Source organism: Heterodontus francisci, chromosome 1, assembly GCF_036365525.1.
Source record: "Heterodontus francisci isolate sHetFra1 chromosome 1, sHetFra1.hap1, whole genome shotgun sequence".
Lineage (NCBI taxonomy): Eukaryota > Metazoa > Chordata > Chondrichthyes > Heterodontiformes > Heterodontidae > Heterodontus > Heterodontus francisci.
In genome coordinates, this window is record NC_090371.1 from 38,427,052 (window position 1) to 38,447,308 (window position 20,257).

At 42.2% G+C, this 20,257-nt stretch overlaps 1 protein-coding gene across 3 annotated transcripts in view; it reads left to right on the top strand.

Moving 5' to 3' along the window:
* Positions 1–20,257, top strand: part of fgfrl1a (fibroblast growth factor receptor like 1a) — a 357,680-nt gene that overhangs the window by 307,512 nt on the left and 29,911 nt on the right. For 2 of the 3 annotated variants that reach the window (XM_068029362.1, XM_068029353.1), the window contains exons 5-6: positions 7,074–7,358; positions 12,336–12,689. In XM_068029362.1, coding sequence (XP_067885463.1) covers positions 7,074–7,358; positions 12,336–12,689 — 639 coding nt within the window. The remainder of the gene's footprint in view (positions 1–7,073; positions 7,359–12,335; positions 12,690–20,257) is intronic. The other variant, XM_068029372.1, reaches the window with a different exon arrangement.

The window sequence follows — 20,257 nt, forward strand, 5'->3', positions numbered from 1 at the left end:
AGAACAGAGGCTAAAATCTTGTACCTATATCTGACCAGTCCTCTCAGTGAGTGTGACTCATAAGAACACAGGAATGTAGGAGCATGAGTAGGCCATTCAGCCCATCGAGCCTGCTCCACCATTCAATACGATTATGGCTGATCATCCACTTTAATGTCTTTTTCCCCCACACTATTCTCATATCCCTTTATATGTCATGGGTATTTAGAAATCTGTCAATCTCTGCTTTAAACATACTCAATGACTGAGCTTCCACAGCCCTCTGGGGTAGAGAATTCCAAAGATTCACAACCCTCTGAGTAAAGAAATTTCTCCTCATCTCTGTCCTAAGTGGCTTCCCCCTTATTTTGAAATTGAGTCCCCTGATTCTAGACTCCCCACCCAGGGGAAACATCTTACCTGCATCTACCCTGTCTATCCCTTTAAGTATTTTATAGCTTTCGATAAGATCACCTCTCATTCTTCGAAACTCTAAAGAATACAGGCTCAATTTCCCCAGTCTCTCTGCATAGGACAGACCTGCCATCCCGGGAACAATTCTGGCGAACCTTTGTTGCACTATTTCTATGGCAATAATATCCTCCCTCAGGTAAGGGGACCAAAAGTGCACACTGGGTGGGTTTGATTGTGGAATTAACCCATACATTCCAACTTTTTATTGTCAGTTTAGTCAAACTCAACTTACATTTGTACAATACAATTCCCACTATACTGTACTTCCTTGCTTCTTTGAAAATAACGCTGCTTAGCTTTTGCTCTGCATTCCGCCACTGTGGTACCTGGTTTTTTTTCTGTGTTACTTCTTTGTCTCAGATGGGCACATTTTCTATACCAATCCTTTAAAATTGCCTTTAATAATAGTCCAACTCAAAAATGGAAAAGCCCTGATATTAATTTGGAGCAGGAGTCGGGCAGGGAGTGGCCAAGGCATACGGCAAACTGGGAGAGAGCTCGCCAGGGATTCTGTGGTTGCGGGGCTGGTGGGGGAAGCCAGAGACAGAGAGCGGCATCGCGGTAGGAAGTCCCATAGGAGATTCGAGGTGCCCCCTCCACCCTCACTCCCACATAGTTTCAGCTGGGCAGGCAGGGTTAAAATCATCCTATATATATTGGACGCACGCAGTAGTCCAGTCAGCAATGATAGAAAGAACAGAAAGGTTAGCTCATGTTGGGTGCAGTCCCTTGGTCAGAATTGAAAAATTTCCAAAATATGGCCGAGTATATGTAAACCAATGAGAGGAATTGTGCCTTTGGATTGCAAAACTGCAAAGGGACAGAGGGAGGGATGGAGGAAGGGAAGGGAGAAATAAATTCCGGTGCCTCATCAGTTTAACATCAGTTGTGGAGAAGTTTCAGGATTCTATCTTCAGGGGCAGAGTGATTGAGCACTTGGTCAAGAATGACATGATCAGACAGAGTCAGCATGAATTTATGAAGTGTTGGTTACGTCTGACTAAACTAGTTTAATTTCTGAGGCGGTCACTAGCATGGTGGATAGGAGATTGTCTATGCATATTGTCTATATCAGGGTTGTCCAACATTCGGCCCGCAGACCAGGATCCAGCTCGCCAAATGTTTCCATCAGGCTCGCGGGTGTGAAATGTACCCGGAGCCTTTAATAATAGTTCATCTCAAAAATGGAAAAGCCCTGATATTAATTTGGAGCAGGAGTCTGGCGGGGAGTGGCCGAGGCATACGGCAAACTGACCTCAACCTCGGCAGCGTGAGGCCAGGGAGAAATTTCTCCTCATCTTGGTCCTAAGTGGCTTCCCCCTTATTTTGAAATTGTGTCCCCTGTGACTGGAGATGAGAAATTTCCCTTTGTCTTCATCTTTCAGACAGCTTTTTCTAAAAAAAAAATCGCAAGTCAGTTTCACAGCTCAGAGCTGCCGACATCGGGAACAGCCATTTCCCAACAGACTCAGGGTTTTCCGGCGAGTTCTCACTTTCTTTTAAAAGCTCGCCGGAAAACCCCGAGTCTGTTGGAAAACGGCTGTTCCCAATGTCGGCAGCTGTGAGCTGTGAAACTGACTTGTGATTTTTTTTTAAAAACTGACCAACTATCTACTTAGCGTTCCATTCTCTACAACTGTGTGAGAGAGAGTGGGGGTGCGGAAAGAGGGAGAGGGGGGATCAGAGACAGAGAGAGGATGGACAGAGAGAGAGAAAGGAGCGCAGAGAGAGAAAGGGGGAGACAGGGACAGAGGGGGGAGAGACAGAGAGAGAGAGGAACACTGAGCATTCAACCAGGAAGACTGAGTGGGGAACACTGAGCGGGGAGTGGGGAACATGGAGCAGGGAACACTGGAGACACGGGGGTGGTGGGGGGGTGGTGGCTGGAGAGAGGGTGAGGGGGGAGAGAGTTATGTATTTACCACATAGAAGGAGGCCATTCTGTCCATCGAGCCCATGCCAGCTCTCCATGGAGCGAAGCAGTCAGTCCCACTCCCTGTCTTAATCCCCATAGCCCTGCAAGTCTATTTCTCTCAAGTGGCCATCCAACTTTCTCTTGAAGGTATTGATCGTCTCCACCTCCAACACCTTTGTGGGCAGCGAGTTCCAGGTCATTACCATCTGCTGCATAAAGAAGTGCTTTCTCATATTCCCCCTGCATCTTTTGCACAAAACTTTCAATCTGTGTCCCCCTAGTCTTGGAAGAGAGAACGAGACACAAGCACACAGAGCATGGGAAGAGGGGGGAGAGAAATCAAGGTCTTTCCTGACAGATGGACATCTATCCAGAATACTCTGCATTGCTATATCAAGTGTGTGGGCAGAGATTGACTACTTAATAAATCAAAAATCAGTTTTCAATGTAGTGACGAGAAAGTCACTCAATAAATCAGTCTTCTCATTTAAAGCTTCTTCACAATAATGCAAATTTGTTGTTTTTACTCATAAGATACATTTTTTATGCCTTTATCTTTTGAAATTTGTTCACTGGCACCCGGGCTGAGCAAAAGTCATAATGCAGCCCTCCATCCGAAAACGTTAGACAACTCTGGTCTATATGGACATTCAGGAGGCATTTGATAAGGTTCTGCACAGGAGATTATTAGCAAAAATTAGAACACGTGGAATTGGAGACAACCTTGTGACATGGGTTGGTAATTGGTTGTGAGGTAGGAGACAGAGCATGGGGATAAAAGGAGCATACTCTGATTGGCAAGATGTGACAACTGATGTTACTCAAGGATCTGTACTGGGGCCTCAGCTTTGCATCCTATATATCAGTGACTTTGTTGAAGGAATATAGAGTTGTATATTCAAGCTTGCAGATGAAATTAAGTTCGGAGGCACTTTAAGTTGTGTAGGTGGAGCAGAAAGTTATAAGGTTAGTGCAGTGGATGTTGTCTACATGGATTTTAGTAAGGCATTTGACAAGGTCCCACATGGCAGACTGGTCAAAAAAATAAAAGCCCATAGGATACAGGGGAAGGTGGCAGGTTGGATCCAAAATTGGCTCAGTGACAGGAAACAAAGGGTAAGGGTCGATGGATGTTTTTGTGAATGGAAGGCGGTTTCCAGTGGCGATACACAGGGCTCAGTGTTGGGTCCCTTGCTGTTTGTGGAATATAGTAATGATTTGGACTTAAATGTGGGAGGCATGATTGGGAAATTTGCAGATGACACAAATTGGCCGTGTAGTTATCGTGAAGAAGATAGCCTTAGACTCCAGAATGATATCAATGGTTTGGTTGAGTCAGTGGAAAAGTGGAAAATGGAATTCAATCCGGAGAAGTGTGAGGTAATGCATTTGGGGAGGGCAACCAAAGCGAGGGAATACACAATTAAACGGGAGGATATTGAGAGGGGTAGAAGTGAGAGTGCAAGTCCACAGGTCCCTGAAGGTGGCAGGACAGGTAGATAGAGTGGTGAAGAAGGCATATGGAATGCTTTCCTTTATTGGCCGAGATATAGAATGCAAAAGCAGGGATGTGATGCTGGAACTGTATAAAATGCTGGTTAGGCCACAGTGTACAGTTCTGGTCTCCACATTACAGGAAGGACATAATTGCTCTGGAGAGAGTGCAGAGGAGATTTACAAGAATGTTACCACGGCTGGAAAGTTGCAGCTATGAAGAAAGATTGATAGGCTAGGTTTGTTTTCCTTAGAACAGAGGAGGTTGAGGGGTGAATTAGTTGAGGTGTACAAAATTATGAGGGGCCGAGATAGAGTCGACAGGAAGGACCTGTTTTCCCTAGCGGAGCGATCAATTACCGGGGGCACAGATTTAAGGTGATTGGTAGAAGGATTAGAGGGGACATGAGGAAAAGCTTTTTCGCCCAGAAGGTGGTGGGTGTCTGGAATTCACTGCCCAGATTGGTGGTGAAGGCAGAAACCCTCAACTCATTTAAAAGGTACCTGGACCTGAAGTGCTTTAACCTGCAAAAGTACGGACCAGGTGCTTGAAGGTGGGATTAGATTGGGCGGCTAGTTTTTTCAGCTGACGCAGACACGATAGGCTGAATGGCCTCTTTCTGTGCTGTAACTTTTCTATGGTTCTATGGCTCTATGGTCAGTGGAAAACCCATTGTTGGAGAGAGACAGGTAAACTCCCAGGAAGCCATGGAAGGAATCAAAGATGAAGTATACAAAGGTGATGTATAAGAGGACATTGGAAGCATAGTTAATGAATTCTGCTCCACCTGGTCCCACCAGATAAATTTTATACTTACCTTGGAAGGACGCTGTCTGCAGACCAGTTGCTTAAGACAGGCAAGAAAGCAGTGGTGTCTCCCACACTCAGGCCCCAGTTAAAATGCAATTGGGTGCCATTGATACAATAAATGAGATCCTCGTCAGCTTTAGGCGTGCACCTCATCCAGCTGCAGGTTATTATCCAAAATGGTGCAGAAGGGTTGAGTTCTGAGCGGTAAAGTAACCTGTTTGCTCTTAACTGCATGCCCGGTTTCCTCCAGGTGGATAAGGTTCAAATCGACCCCACAGTTTGCAACCTTGCAATGAGAACATTAAAGGTAGTTGAATACCTGAGGAGTGGATCAAAAAGGAAACATTTCACACAGACTGGAGATTATTTGGAAAAGGAGGACATTCCGATTTCTGGCAGATACCATTAGTTGCCTAGGTATTCATAATTATTATGCATCCAAGGGACCATTTTCAATATATGACAAGAAGGATTTCTCTGGTTGCTATGTGCAGTAAGGCCATCAGCATATATTTACAATGCCAATAAACAGCAACCAGAGCAGTTCTTCCCCAAGAAATGTATTGTCACTATAGATGGACAAGAATAATTGGAAAGTATAAGCAAAAGCTAAGTTGGAAAGTGTAGGTGTGGTTATTTAAAGATAATGCAAGTATGCAGTTCTATTTTCAACTTATCATTCTTCAAACTCCCTCCCTAAACACTTCTGCCTCGGCACCTTCTTCTCCTTTAAGGCCTTTCTTAAAAGCCACCTTCGTTCAAGCTTTTATTCATTCCTAATTTGTCTGCCTTTGGCTCAAAATCCAATTTTCTTTTGCCTCTGTGAAGCATTTTGGAACATTTTTCTACATAATAGGCACTATGACCATCGTTGTTGATGGTGGTGTTATCTTAACTGTAACATCAAGAAATGCACGCATAAAGAAGTGTATACAGACTATTATCAGTGCAATCCACACATAGCAGTTAGTGGTGCTTATTCCAAGTTTGCGTTGGAAGCAAAGAACTTTGCCTGCATGTTAAAACATTGCCGACAGCATGACGGTGATTATCCAATATGTAGTGTTGCCGGGTGGGATCCCCATTGACAATACAAATGCAAAAAAATTAATTCTCAAATGCAATTCTGCTTTTTTAATTTTTACACTTATTGGTGATTAAAAAGTAAAGCTTACCAATGAAATATCTGATAAAAGCCTTATACAAGGAATTATGATTAAGTTAACATTATGTTTCCACATATGTTGATTTGTTTTAAATATGATTCTTGAAATGAGGGGTGCTGATAACAGGGATTGGCTTGGAGGAACTGTTGCTGAAATTGAGCTATCATCAGTAGGGTTGTTGTACGGGAGCTAACCAAAAAGTGTTTCTCCTTCAGCTTTACATGTTAATTCAGCACTCTCACACTGTCGGACTCAGGAACTCCGCCGAGCTCTGATGATGGTGTCAGTGCTCAAAAGCAGAGTTGCTCAAAATGCACAGCAGGTCAGCCAGAATCAGCATTCAGGATCTCCACCTGAATCATGAGCACATCTCTTCTCTTTTCATGTTCTGACAAACCAACTGTGTATTTCCAGGAAATTCTGTTTATATTTCAGCATTAATGTTTCTTTTTAACTTCTGAAACTTACCATTTAAACAAGCCTACTCGAATAAGTCAAAAGCTGGCAATTCAAAATTCCAGATTCTTCTTAAAATTATACAAAGCCATCGCAAACTAGTATGCACATAAATTGCAACATTTGGAGCTTTTAATTGAGACAGTTGTATTGTGTTTTGAGAGAAGAGAACAAGGATTGTCTGAGAAGATCTTTCGGAAAACAAAGCACAATAAATAAGGCAAATGTCAGGGACTGTGAAGACGGACTCACTCTTGTTCTAAAACATCGAGGGGTTTAATTTCTTTTGGTAATTTGCTGGTCAATCTGCTCATGTCAAATTGCTTTGCATGCACTTTAATAGATTCTTTAATTCATTCGAAGAGGATAGGCTAATGATTACAGTACAGGAGCACACAAAGGGAAGCTAGATAAGTACATGGATGTGAAAGGAATAGAATGATCTGGTGATAGAGTAAGATGAAGTAAGGTGGGAGGAAACTTTTGAGGAGCATAAGCACTGACATAGACCTGTTTGGCTGAAAGATCTATATCTGTGCTGTAAATTCTACTAGTAAAGGATTTTTATCTGAATGTATTAACTGCCTCATGGGACAGCTTTCTGAAATTGTATGGTCAAGTATTTCTAGAGGATCCTCCCTTCGGATGGATCTCCCATGTTAAATAGAAACGACAGACCCTCCCTTTTTAAGTTAGCAGTGATAAGCATTTATTACTCATCAGGCAAATATGCATTTATTCAAGAGAGTTGTAACAGATTTTCTTTGGTAATTTGTAGTCAGGCCCAGGTTTACGCAGCCCACCAAAATGCGTCGCAGAGTGATAGCCCGTCCCGTGGGCAGCTCAATCCGGCTGAAGTGCGCTGCGAGTGGGTATCCCCAGCCCGATATCACCTGGCTGAAAGACAACAAGCCTCTCACGCCTCAGGACATGGGAGACGCCAAGAAAAAAAAGTGGACTTTGACCCTGAAAAGCTTAAGGCCCGGAGACAGTGGGAAGTACACGTGCCGTGTCTTTAGCAGAGCGGGCGAAATAAATGCAACGTACAAGGTTGAAGTAATCCGTAAGTACTGCACTGGATTTAAGAAGGGATTAAAATAATGGTCTAGTTGAAGACAGTCGCAAGCAGTCTTTATGTTTACAATGAGAAACACATGGCCAAGTCTGTACTCAGCTCCGAAAGAGTTGAACCTGGAGCGTGTTGCACATCTGGTAGTGATAAGGCTGTGCAGCTGTGTGCAGATGCTAAATGTGTTTTCATTCTAAACACAGGAGCAGAGATACAAAACTCAAATCAGGCTTCATCCCACTGTCAGATGTGGTGGCTTTATTTCTAAAATCTGAATCAGACAGAAGCAAAAACTAAAGGCAGCTTTTTTGTTAATATGTTATTTAGCATGAAAAACAAATATTTATCCTTCACATGTTACCAAAGATTCATTGCCGAGAGCCTGTTTCTTTTTTTAAAAAAAACCCAGATGTTTTAAAGAGTAATTTTCATTAAGTTTTTAACTGAAAAGAAGTTGAATTTAGGACTGATTAAAGGTTTACTTGATTCATTTCTTTCCCCCCTCACTTCCCCCCCACCCCTCCTCAAGGCTGGGCAGCTTCACTCTGTTGAAGAAAACCAGATTGGAGGAGAATGTACAGGGCTAAAGTCCAGCAAAGCTTTTTTTTAGGCTTGCAAAATAATGTCTTAGAAATGTCTGGAGAAATTCAAAGATGGCAGGGACTGCATGAGTGCTGGACCCACTTTCTCAGTTTCGTCATGGGACACTCATGGCTGTTTGGGCATAGAAGCAGACATTTATACCTAAAGGCTCATATCCCTCTCTTGTACTCATTTAAGCCACTGACCTGTACTAAAGTGTGAGTCCACAGGTTGTAGCAGCCCTCTTGTGCCTTGCTCAACCAACCATTGTTCATATGTGAGCCTAAAAATGGGCAGAGTCTTCAGGCCATTTTACCATGGAAACTATTACAGCCAAATTCAATCATGTCCTCCCTGACCTGATATCTAGTAGACCTCACTGGATGCCATTCAAGAAAAGGAACCTTTGTCAACTTTTTTCCCACTCCCAGAAGCAAATTGTAGCTCCCGAACTGCTGATATGGCTGCTGTCAACTACCGCAGTACAGACCAAGTTTTGATGTTCAGTCCTTCTGGTCTGTATGGCGTTTACTCTCCAGGCCATTGGGAAGTTAACAAGTCACTCCTCATTTCGCAACGATTACTTGAAATTAATCTTAAAATGTATTAAGTGGATTCTGTTCATATAAGAATGTATACAGGTAACTCCCCCCACATGGGTGAGTTGAAGGTGCACCATCTTGTGTTGTATGAGGCCTACAGACCAGGAACATGCAGTTCCCATTCTGTGTTGAATTAACTGATTTCAGCTGCAATTTTTCATATAGGAAAGAACTTGAATTTACGGGTAATGAGGCACTTCCGAGGTTTAATCACTTTGCAATTTAGGAAATATGGCAGCCAATTTATGCACAGCAAGCCAGAGGCTAGGAATTGTGCGGCAGGTAACTCACCTCTGGTCTCCCCAGTGCCTGTCCACCATCTACAAGGCACAAGTCAGGAGTGTGATGGAATACTCTCCACTTGCCTGGATGGGTGCAGCTCCAACAATACTCAAGAAGCTCAACACCATCCAGGACAAAGCAGCCCACTTGATTGGCATCCTGCATCCACCACCTTCAACATTCATTTCCTTCACCACCAACACACTGTGGCAGCAGTGTGTACCATCTACAAGATGCACTGCAGCAACTCACCAAAGCTCCTTCGACAGTACCTTCTAAACCTGTGACCTCCACCATCTAAGTACAAGGGCAGCAGATGCATGGGAACACCACACCTGCAAGTTCCACTCCAAGCCACACTTCGTCCTGACTTGGAACTGTATCATTGTTGCTGGGTCAAAATCCTGAAATTCTCTTCCTAACAGCACTGTGGGTGTACCTACGCTACATGGACTGCACTGGTTCGAGAAGGCGACTCATCACCACCTTCTCAAGGGCAATTAGAGATGGGCAATAAATGCTGGCTTAGCCAGCGACGCCCACATACCATGAACGAACAAAAAAAAGTTCCCGTAAACAGCATGAGATAATGACCAGACAATCTGTTTTAAAGATGTTGGTTGAGGGATACTAATAGTCAGGACACTGGGGAGAACTCTCCTGCTCTTCTTTGAATAGTGCCATGGGATCTTTTACCTGGAAGGGTAGAAAATGCTTTGGTTTAATGTCTCATCAATAAGACAGTACCTGTGACAGTGTAGCACTCCCTCCACATTGCACTGAGGTGTCATCTTCGATTATATGCGCAAAACCCTAAAGGGGGACTTGAACCCACAACCTGTGTCCCAGATTTGAAAGCACCACCACTGAGTACCCCTGGGTTGTGGAAGCTAAAATAAAATCCAGCCAGGGTTACTACTCCAAAATGTTCTACAGAGATGGCCTGCAGGTAAATGTATGTATTTTGATGCATTCTTGGGATGTGAGCATCACTGGCAAGGCGAGCATTGATTGCCCATTCCTAATTGCCCTTGAGAACGTGGTGGTGAGACGCCTTTGTGAACCGCTGAAGTCTGTGTCATGAAGGTTCCCCCACAGTACTGTTAGGTAGACAGATCTACAGTTTTGACCCAGCGACGATGAGGGAATGGAGATACATGTCCAAGTCAAGATGGTGTATGCCTTGCAGGGAACTTGGAGGTGGTGGTACTCCCATATACTTGCTCTCTTTGTCCTTCTGGGTGGTGGAGTTTGAAGGCTTGGGAGATTTCCTACGAAGTAGCTTTGGTGGGTTTCAGAGAAGAAACCTCTTTGTGAGTGTGTGTGTGTGTGTGTGGACATTAAATGAGGCTTGACGATGATGCTTTCCACAAATTAGCCACTGACACTCGTCAATGACATATGGGAAATGGTTCCTTTAGTGAGGTAGTAGATTATGGCACAATTGTTAGTGTCCATAGATGCTAACAAATGATAACTACAATCAGCACAAAACCTGCCCCAAAACAGAATAATGGCTGTACACTTTCACAGTTTAGTCCCTTGCTGAGACTGCTGCTTTGTATATGCTCTGAGCTATTCTATCAAGGAAATCCTACAGGCAATCATGATTTAGGAGTCTGGAAGTTAATTAGGCTGTTTTTAAACCTTAAGTTACAGTTACCTCACTGCCAGCTGGTAATAATGGTGGTTCATTCATGAAAATTGAGCCGTGCAGGCCCAAGTTGGTCTTTTTCTGCCCTATTAGTGAAACTGTATGGAATTCAGAGTCAGTGGGGAAAAATTCTGTTTTTCTCTGTGTGTCCAGGGTTTCTGCCAGAACCTTGAAATTAATTTTAAAATGGTGACGTGCAGACAGCTAAAGTCCAGCAGAACCTTGTTTAAAGTAGCTGTATATTTCAATCTGGTGTTTCTCCCTTTGGCGATGAATTGGCTTAAAAGTCCACCAGACCCAACAAAAATATTGAAAATAACAAATGGAAGAAAAGCAATTTTGCTGAGAGGAAGCCTCTGGGAGGTTTAATTTTCTCAGGAGTGCACTGGTTAATGACTGCAGTAGATTGCCTTTAGAGTGCTACTATACTGCAGTCATTAACCCCTTTATTTGTGCATTCAAATAGTGTACAAAGGGAATATATGTAGCATTACTGGAGAGAATTAACCTCCCCCGCCCCCACCAACTGCAAATGATGGGTTTAGTCCCACCCCCTTCCCTCCCCGACACAAACAACCCCGTACAATAAATGTTCAAGCCATGCCCTTGAAGTTCGACAAGTCTGTACTTAAGCTGTCTGATTACAGCTAACAACCCATAAAATTAATGAAGCTTTGCAACTTTCTGATATGACATAGAGATAGCTCTTCCTGAACTAAGTTGGTAATTGATCCCATAACTAATGATGAATCAATGTGGAAAAAAAAAAAAATGCATTGCGGTAAATAAATTAACAAAGTAAAAAAATGTAAATGCATTGATTACCTTTCTCTGCACCAATATCATTAATTGTTGAGGCAACAGAATATTTCTGAACCAGAATATTTCTGGAGTGAATCTCCATTCACTTATTTAAGTCTTTTGCTTTATTTATTTATTAATTGTGCAGGCTTGACTTTTGAAGTATTAATATAAATTTTGAGGGTCAAATAAAGCAAATCTTTTCACTGAGATTTGCACCAAGAAATGATCAGGTTCTGGCATTTACAACTATCTTCTGAAAGATTTCTGACAACTTCCCACCAGCATTATTCAAGGCAGTGGAGAAATGTTGGTGATAATATTTTGGAATCTCTTTCCCTTTTCCGCATACACATTCCTCAGTGTTTTACCTTGAGACAACTTCCTTCTTCTGAAGAGATCGATACATGGGATGCGAGTGTTGCTGGCAAGGCCAGCATTTGTTGCCCAACTCTAATTGCCTGTGAGAAGGTGCTGGTGAGCTGCCTTCTTGATCCACCATAGTCCGTCTGGTGTCGCTACCCCCACAGTGCTGTTAGGCAGGGAGTTCCATTGCAATTGTGTTCTCAAAACAGAAGTGAAAACAAAATGACTCTCAATTTTAATGTTTATTTCCTTTAGGGATCATTACTGGTGTTGATAAATATGCCTGCTTGTGATATTATTCAAATCATAAGAGATATATGGTGTGTCTGGTTCTAATATTTCCATTTGAAATTATGTGGTTAATTTCCCAGTTATTAACAAGGCTTAACTAAAAGTTTTTGATAATACTAAATAAATGTAGGTCTACTTTCAGTGACCTTCTCTAATGAACCACATAACATAGTCCCCAACCGTGGCCTAGTTTGTGCTTTAAATGGGATAGCCGTGCTATAGAAGCCTATGGCAAAGTAAAGACTGCATCATTAAACTGTAATCGCATTGTATTTTATTTGTGGTGAAATGTTTCCACATTTCCTGAAGTATAATCCACACGTGTAATTGCGCACCAGAGTTTTCAGCAGTGAATTGACATTAACAATGAGCCATTTCGCTTGTCATTTGCAGAGACCACCAGGTCCAAGCCCATCCTGACTGGAACCCACCCCGTAAACACCACCGTTGATTATGGAGGCACAACCTCCTTCCAGTGCAAGGTCCGCAGTGACGTTAAGCCTGTGATTCAGTGGCTGAAGAGAGTAGAATATGGCAGCGAGAACAAGTACAACTCCACCATTGATGTCGGTGGACAAAAGTTTGTGGTGCTGCCGACGGGAGAGGTGTGGTCTAGGCCTGACGGCTCTTACTTAAACAAACTGATGATCTCCAGAGCCAAAGAGGAGGATGCTGGGATGTACATCTGTTTGGGTGCAAACACCATGGGATACAGTTTCCGGAGTGCCTTCCTTACTGTGCTGCCAGGTAGGCAGGTCCCTTCTCTCAGTACTTGTGTGCTGGAAATAAATATTTTACTTTTTCTTGGTCTCAGCAGTGCCTTTTGGCTTTGGGTGCCAGAGATTCTGAAGCTTTCAAATCCAAACCTGAAGATCTGAGCCAGGTGCCATACCATGCTCCATAGACGACCAGGAGGCATGGGGAAACATCTTCCTTCTTCTCTCTTCCACCGCTAATCCCCCAACATAGAGTTGTACAGCATTACCAAAGTAGCATGGACATGCTTGCTGCTAGAATGTGTCATGTTACCTGGTGTAATTGATTACATTTTTTAAAACTGGGAACCCTAAGTGAAGGGCCAAGGTTGAAAAGCGTAGTAGAGAAAACAACAGAAATGATGCAGTAGTGGTTATATGATACCAATCTTAGATTTTAAAGCTTTTGTTAACCAAAGGAGGGAAAGACGTTTCACAATTTTGAGGTGCTAGGAAAGAATGAGTTAGAGTAGGAGACGCTGCAGTGAGCCTTGATTTGACAGGTGAGGATTCAAGGAGATGGAAGAATCCTTCTGATAAGGTGGTCTGTTTGGATCTGGTTATTTTAAGGCTGAAGGGTGGTGAGCAATTAGTATGCAGACAACACATTGTACAATATAGGAATAAAAATGAGAACAGTCTTTAAGACTGAAACAGCAGTTAGCTTAACAAAGATTCACACAACGTCATGGGAACGCAGCAGTTACATAGGATGTTAGGAAAAGCCAGATGGAAAAAGACCAAGGGCCATCTAATTCACCTACTGCCATTGTGGCAGGTGCATGATCCAACAATAATGGAGTTATCCAACTAACTGCATCTTTTGCACAGACTTTCCTTGGGGGTTCTCCCAACTGACTGCTGTGAGTTAGAGAGAAGATCAGCATAAATCCGATCTCATTTGGATTTGTAAGGCCAGACATTGACTAGATGCCAAACATTCCACAGGGGAAAAAAGAGGAATCACGACTGGCTGCCAAATTTGCAACATTAGAAGTCTGTTACATAGCAATCAAAGCAAAAGCTAAGGACATCAAAATGTCCGGTTTCTGCACAGACTCAGCTAGCCAGTAGAGGGCGGGTGGGTGGGGATGAGGGGGGGGGATAGCGGGCATCTAGAGTGAAGGACTGCTCAATTGCACATCGAAATTACATTTGGACATCAATAACTGGTGTGAGATCCAATTTGCATATTTTTAAAGAGCCTCCTGCTTCTTTTGGATGGGAGTGATGGGTGCCCATTTAAAAGTGAGTCTGAATTAGCCACACTAAAGAGCATCCAATATGCCCATCAGATTCTCCTCTGCCAGTTACCCATTTTTTTCAGGCAGTTGGAATTCTCCCCTAAGTGGTAGGTTATCTGTGTACTCTCTCAGCTGGTGATCTAAATAAAACAGGGAGATAGAATACCCTATTAAAAATGCTAGATTAATAGGGGATGGGTAAAGCAGTAGTTTAACACTCTGCCCTTTCACCTTTCAAAGTTGGGTTTGAATCCATCTAGGTTGATCTGGTGAATGTACAATCCTTCTGGCGGCTGTTTGGATGCTCTGTAAAAATAATTTGTGTTGTTTTAACCCAACTGCCAAGCAACAAAATTCTGCAAAACAGTTTCTGCCAAATTGTAGGCAGTTTTATCACTAAAGTAGCAATCTCATCCACAGAGGTTAGTGTGAAAAGTGGGAAAAGATACTTTCCTAACAGTGGTGCACTCTTTTGACACTGGGACATATTGGAGGTGATTTTAGTTAGTGTAAAGCCGGCAATATTGATTCAGCCACCCATTATACAGCTCTCCTGATTTTCATTTCCAGTGACTACATTGTTAGGGAGGGCTAAAGAGAGCTTTACTCCGAAGCTGGCCAAACTGTACCTAGCCCCAGAGTGCTTCCTCCTGACTATGGGTGCAATAGATGGAAAAATATTCAATTTTTCCATTTGCCTCCATTCCAAGTTATAAATAAATCGTGCCGAACAAATGGAGCTCTGCTGGTTTGTTTTCAAAGGTTTAGGATACTGTAGAAAGTAATTTGTCAATGCACTTAGCATACATTGTTCGGGCTGCTTTGATGCTAGAAGCTACAGATCTACGTATTCATAGCATGAAAAGCTTAATGCTTGAACAAATGACTTTGCAAGAAGCATAATGGAAGGATTAAGTGCATTCGTGTAGTATTATGATGATCTACCAGAATTTTATACAAACATATTCAGAATAGAATTAACAGCAACATCTGTACTTTTAGATGCAAAAAGCTGAAACGAGATTAATGGTGTTGATTATATGTGAAACTGACAATCCAGAGTATTATTCATGTCTGCACATGGCGGGATGTTATATTCAACAAAACCAATCAAAGTTGAATGTTTACAATGGAGAATATCCAGGAAAAAAATTGCTGGTTGATTTTTCTCTAATAGCGGTAATCAGTGTTGAGGTAAAATCTCACACAAGACTTCCAAATTAATCCAATTTCTGGGTTCCTTTCAAAGCCAAACTGTGTGAGGTCTTTGCAGAACTCAAACTGCTAGATCTCAGCAAAAATCATAATTGCATGACTATAATCGTTTGACCGAAATGCTTGCATTGTTGAACAGCGTTATGCATCATGGCAGAGACCACATTGCTTATCTTTTTGGAACTAATAGACCTTACCTTTTTTCCTACAGCAGAAGTGGAAATTTAGACAGTTCTGAGGTCAAAGACCTGCATTGTTAAGGGGGTGGTGAGAGGTCAGGTTCATCAGAATATAACATTGTTTATCATACAGTCTGTAAGACCTATGTGCACTAAAATGTTGCTATGCTAGCTTTCTGCCACTAGAAAAAAAAACTATAGTTTTCTAATACCTCATGAACCCCAAAGGCTGTAGTCCAATATTGTGGCTCTACAGTTCAAGGTGAGTTTGGTATAATGTTTGTTTTGGCAATGTTTAATTCAGGCACACAAACACATTTTCTAATCATTTAGTGTTAGCCGTGGCTCCGTTGGTAGCACTCTCAACTCTGAGCCATAAGGTTGTGCTTTCAAGTCCCTCTCTATAAACTTAAGCACAGAAATCTAGACTGACACTCCAATGTAATAGTGAGGGTGTGCTGTCTTTCTGAGGTCCTGTTTGCTCTCTCAGGTGGCTGTTAAAGATCTGATGGTACCATTTGAAGAAGAGCAGAGGATTTATCCCCAGTGTCTTGGCCAATACTTATCCCTCGATCAACATCACTAAAACAAATTATCTGACCATTATCACATTTGTTGCTGTGTTTCTTACATTACAACAGTGGCTACACTTGTTAAGTACTTCAGTGGTTGAAAAGCACTTTGAGATATCCTGAGGTCATGAAAAGCGCTATAGAAATGCAAGTCATCTTTCTTTTTAACAACAGCTCCATTTGGAATAATTCAAATAGTCCATGGCAACCTCATTTATATAGTACTTTATCACATATTTCTGAAACATCTCAACGTTGCTTCAGCTATAGTGAATGCAGTGACTGTTATCATAAAAAGTTTAATGCACAGAAAGAGGCCACTTGGCCCATCATGTCTGTGCCGGCAAGTAGAATGGAGAATGTGGGCAATTTATGTAGGCAATTTACATGCAACAAGATTTCACAAATGGCAATGAGATGGAAGACCTGTTTGTTTTGGTAGAGTTAGTTGAGGAAGAAATTGTGGCCAGGCTTTGAGTGGGCTTTTATTCAGACCATAAATATAATTATAATCTAAAGATGGTGAGTTAAGATTTTACAATGCATTAATGATCAATTTACACTTAGTTTAGTTTTGATCACTGCAGCACACAAATATATGTACTTACATTAGAAAGAATAAAGGAAAGAAGACTAATTCTAAATGTAAAGGCCAACAACTATAAGGAAGATCTGAAGAAGCTTAAATTTTACACTCTAGAAGGAGTACCATCAAAACTTATAAAATGCTAAATAGGGCAAAACCAGATTATTACTTTCAAGTATGTCAAGAAGATAGCAGCAGAAGGCATAAATTGATAAACAGTCCACCACAACCTTCTCACCTTACCAGTGACACCCACATCCCATGAAAGAAGAAAAAAAAGAGTGAAAAGTTATTTTGGAACCGGCGTATGCCAAGAAAAGAAATTCTAAACTCAAAGGAATATATGGTTTGAATATGGGTTCTATCATTTCTACTAAATATCAACAGTTGTAATGGTCTGCTTCATTTGACTTTCATTTACAATTTACAAGTAGCTAAATTTAATGCTGGAAAATAAAATAAACTGCTGATCTAGCAAATTAGAATTGAGGAGCATAAATACTGATATGGACCTGTTGGGTCAAATAGCCTGTTTCTGTGCTGTGAATACTTTGTAATAAAGGAGATAGTTACCAATAAGGTCAGGCAAAAACAGTTGGTTTATTCAAAATAAAGTTAGGCTCCCTGATGAGAGAATTAAAGGACGGTGTTCAATGGGAATTAGCATTCCTCATTCTTAACGTTTTCATGGTGAATTTATTTGAGTTCGGCAAAGGAATAATGAATTTGATGGATTATAGGAACAGGAAATTAGTCAACATGGTTGGATGGCATATAATAAAGGGGGGAACTTATGAAATGGATTCAAAACTTGCTAAATTAAAAGAACATAAGAAAATTCCATGGAGTCACATCAATATGGAAGGAGGTGATTAGCATAGTGCTACTTACAATGTACATAAATGATTTATATGTGGTGACAGAAAGACAGCTATCCAGCTATCCAAGTACACTGAAGATTCTAAGTGTAAGAAATAAAAATTCACATTGATAGAGCACATTTCATATCCTCAGCTTGTCCCAAAGTGTTTCACAGCCAATTAAGTATTTTTGAAGTGTAGTCACTGTTGTAACATAAGTAAACACAGCAACCAATTTTCACAGAAGGTTCCACAAACATCAATGAAATAAATGGCCAGAGTATGTTTTAGTGATGTTGATAAGAGATAACTATTAACCATGGCACTGGGTGAACTCTCCTGCTCTTCTTCAACTAATGCCATGGGATCATTTATCTCCTGCCACACCAGAAGCCAGCCCAGGCCTCAGTTAAATTTCTCATCCAAAAGACGACACCTCTGACAGTGCAGCACTCCCTCAGTACTGTACAGAAGTGTCAGCCTAAATCTTGTACTCAAGTCTCTCTGGAGCCTTGAGCCCACAGTCTTCAAATTCAGAAGCAGGAGCGCTACCACCTGCCAAAGCTGAAAATCAGGTAGAAGAAAGCATGGCCAGAATTTAACATTGGGCGGGAGACCCCACTTATCAATCAAAAATTTGGGGGTGAGCCCACCTCTGCTGGGCCTGGGGAGCCACGCTGGGAATTTTCGCTCCCCAGGCCCTTAATTGGGCTTGGGCGGGACTTACACCTTCTTGAGGCAGAAAGTCCCACCTAATGGAGCTGCCAGCCAATCAGCAGGCTGGCAGCTCAGTCCCAGCAGCACCATCGGGAGTGGTGGCCACTGCTGGGACTACTCCCAGCTTCAGCGGGAAGAGGAAGGACGGCTCCAAAAAGATGGTAAGTGTTCCCAGTGAAACCCCGTCAAAATAAGGGGGGGGGGGGGGTCGCTTGTGGGGTGGAGGGGGGGGGGGAGGTAGTGCTGTGCATTGGGGTTGATGGGGCTTCGGGGGCGGCCCTCCGTGGAGCACAGTGTGGTTATTCAGGTGGGTCCCCTCCGCCTGCAAGAAGGCCACCAGGTTTTACCTGGCGGTGTTTTTGGGGCCTTTGCTGTCCAGCCACCGCAGGTAAAATATCAGCAATGGTGGGAGGAGGGCCTTAAGTGGCAGGTAATTGGCCATTTAAGGGTCTTAATTCGTCTGGGGCAGGCGGGCCATTTCTCGCCACCACCGCCCCATGTAATTGCAGAGGAGGCGGGGAGGCCTTTCCCGACGCCTCCCCACCTCCCACTCAATTGTTCGGCCCTCGCCCTTGCTGCCATCCCGCTCATTGGAGCGGCCATAAATTTCCGGCCTATAGTTCCCAGAAAGTGTTACTGACTTTATGCATTGTTTTGGTCTAGTCCACCTGGTGTACTGTGTCTAATTATGGATGCCATTCCTCAGTGTTGGATTTCGACAAGAGTGCAACAAATTGATACCTGAGACTGAAGGCGAGGCTACATAAACTGGAAATTTTGGTGCTTGAAAAGAGGTAGCTCAAGGGCATCTAAATGAAGTGTCTGGGATCCTAAGAGGTAGAGAGCGACTTAGTGTCTTCAATGTGTTTGATAAAGTCACAACTCTTCAACAAGAGGGCACATTATTCAACTTTAGAAAATAAAAGATGAATTGACAGTTCAGATTGAGTCACTTTCCCAGAGTGAGGTGCGTGTGTGGAATATATTTCGTTGGGAGGCCTTGAAGATGGATTGTGCCAACCCAGGAATGGATGGATTTTTAGTGAGGGAAACAATTAATGAACGAGAGATATGGAGCGCTGCATACTTTTAGGGTTTTGGGGACTATCCTGATAGATAGGAAATAGGAGCAGGAGTTGACTATTTGGTCCCTCGGGCATGCTCCGCCATTCAACAAGATCATGGCTGATCCTAATTTTATTCCCAATCTTCTATGTAATTTATGATTATAAATATATCTGTGACTACATTTCATGTACTTTTTCACAACCTCTCACCAATGACAAAGTGTATCGATAAAGAAACAAAGAAGGAAGGAACATGGAAGTAATCATGTTTATGTGAGGAATGTAAAATATAGGGAAGAAAAAATAGGGGATTTTACTCTCAGACTTGGCAAATTTTATTATTTCCAATGGCAGTATGAAAAATTACCTCTTTGTTTCTCAGTGTGAAAAAAAATCAATTTACCTCAGTCCATTGCACTCTTTTCTGGCCTTGGCAGTACTGTACCCTATGAAATTCCTCACTGTCTTGTTGCAAGACAAATGAACCAGGAGAAGGTGGGGAGCCTTGGCATAAAATTGATTTCCTGACCCTTCCACCTACTGTGAAATCTCACTATTATAAGCATATTGCTTATACTCCTTATAACATTTCTAAATATGAGCCCAGCTCGTACATCACTGCATATTACCAGGTGACATATTTCACAGTTGTGTGTATGGAAGTGGCAAAATATGGTCAGCACAATCAGCAACAACTCTTGGTTCAGTGTCACGTGCAAACGTACGTTTAAATGCTGGTGATTCATCTGTTTCACTTTCATCCTGGCTCCACACATGCTAATGTCAAAACTTTTCGATGGAAATAAGATTTACAATTCCTTAAACATGTTAAATAAAGCACCTCGAAGGATCAAAACCGCATGCACCGCTGGTACCACTGTATGCTTTTTTACTCCAGTTCAACAAGGAGGAAGCTTGTGCAAATTGTAAAGCCATTCCTGGAGAACAGGGGCAATTTTCACCAAAGGTGTCAAGTGATTTCTTTTTAGGTGAAATCAATGGAGAATATTAAAATGTGATTTAAATGTAGTAAAGACATACTGACATGTAACCACAGTAGTAAGTTTTCCTCTATGCAGGCGGTGGAACAAAATTTTACATCTTTTCCTTTTAAAAGGCA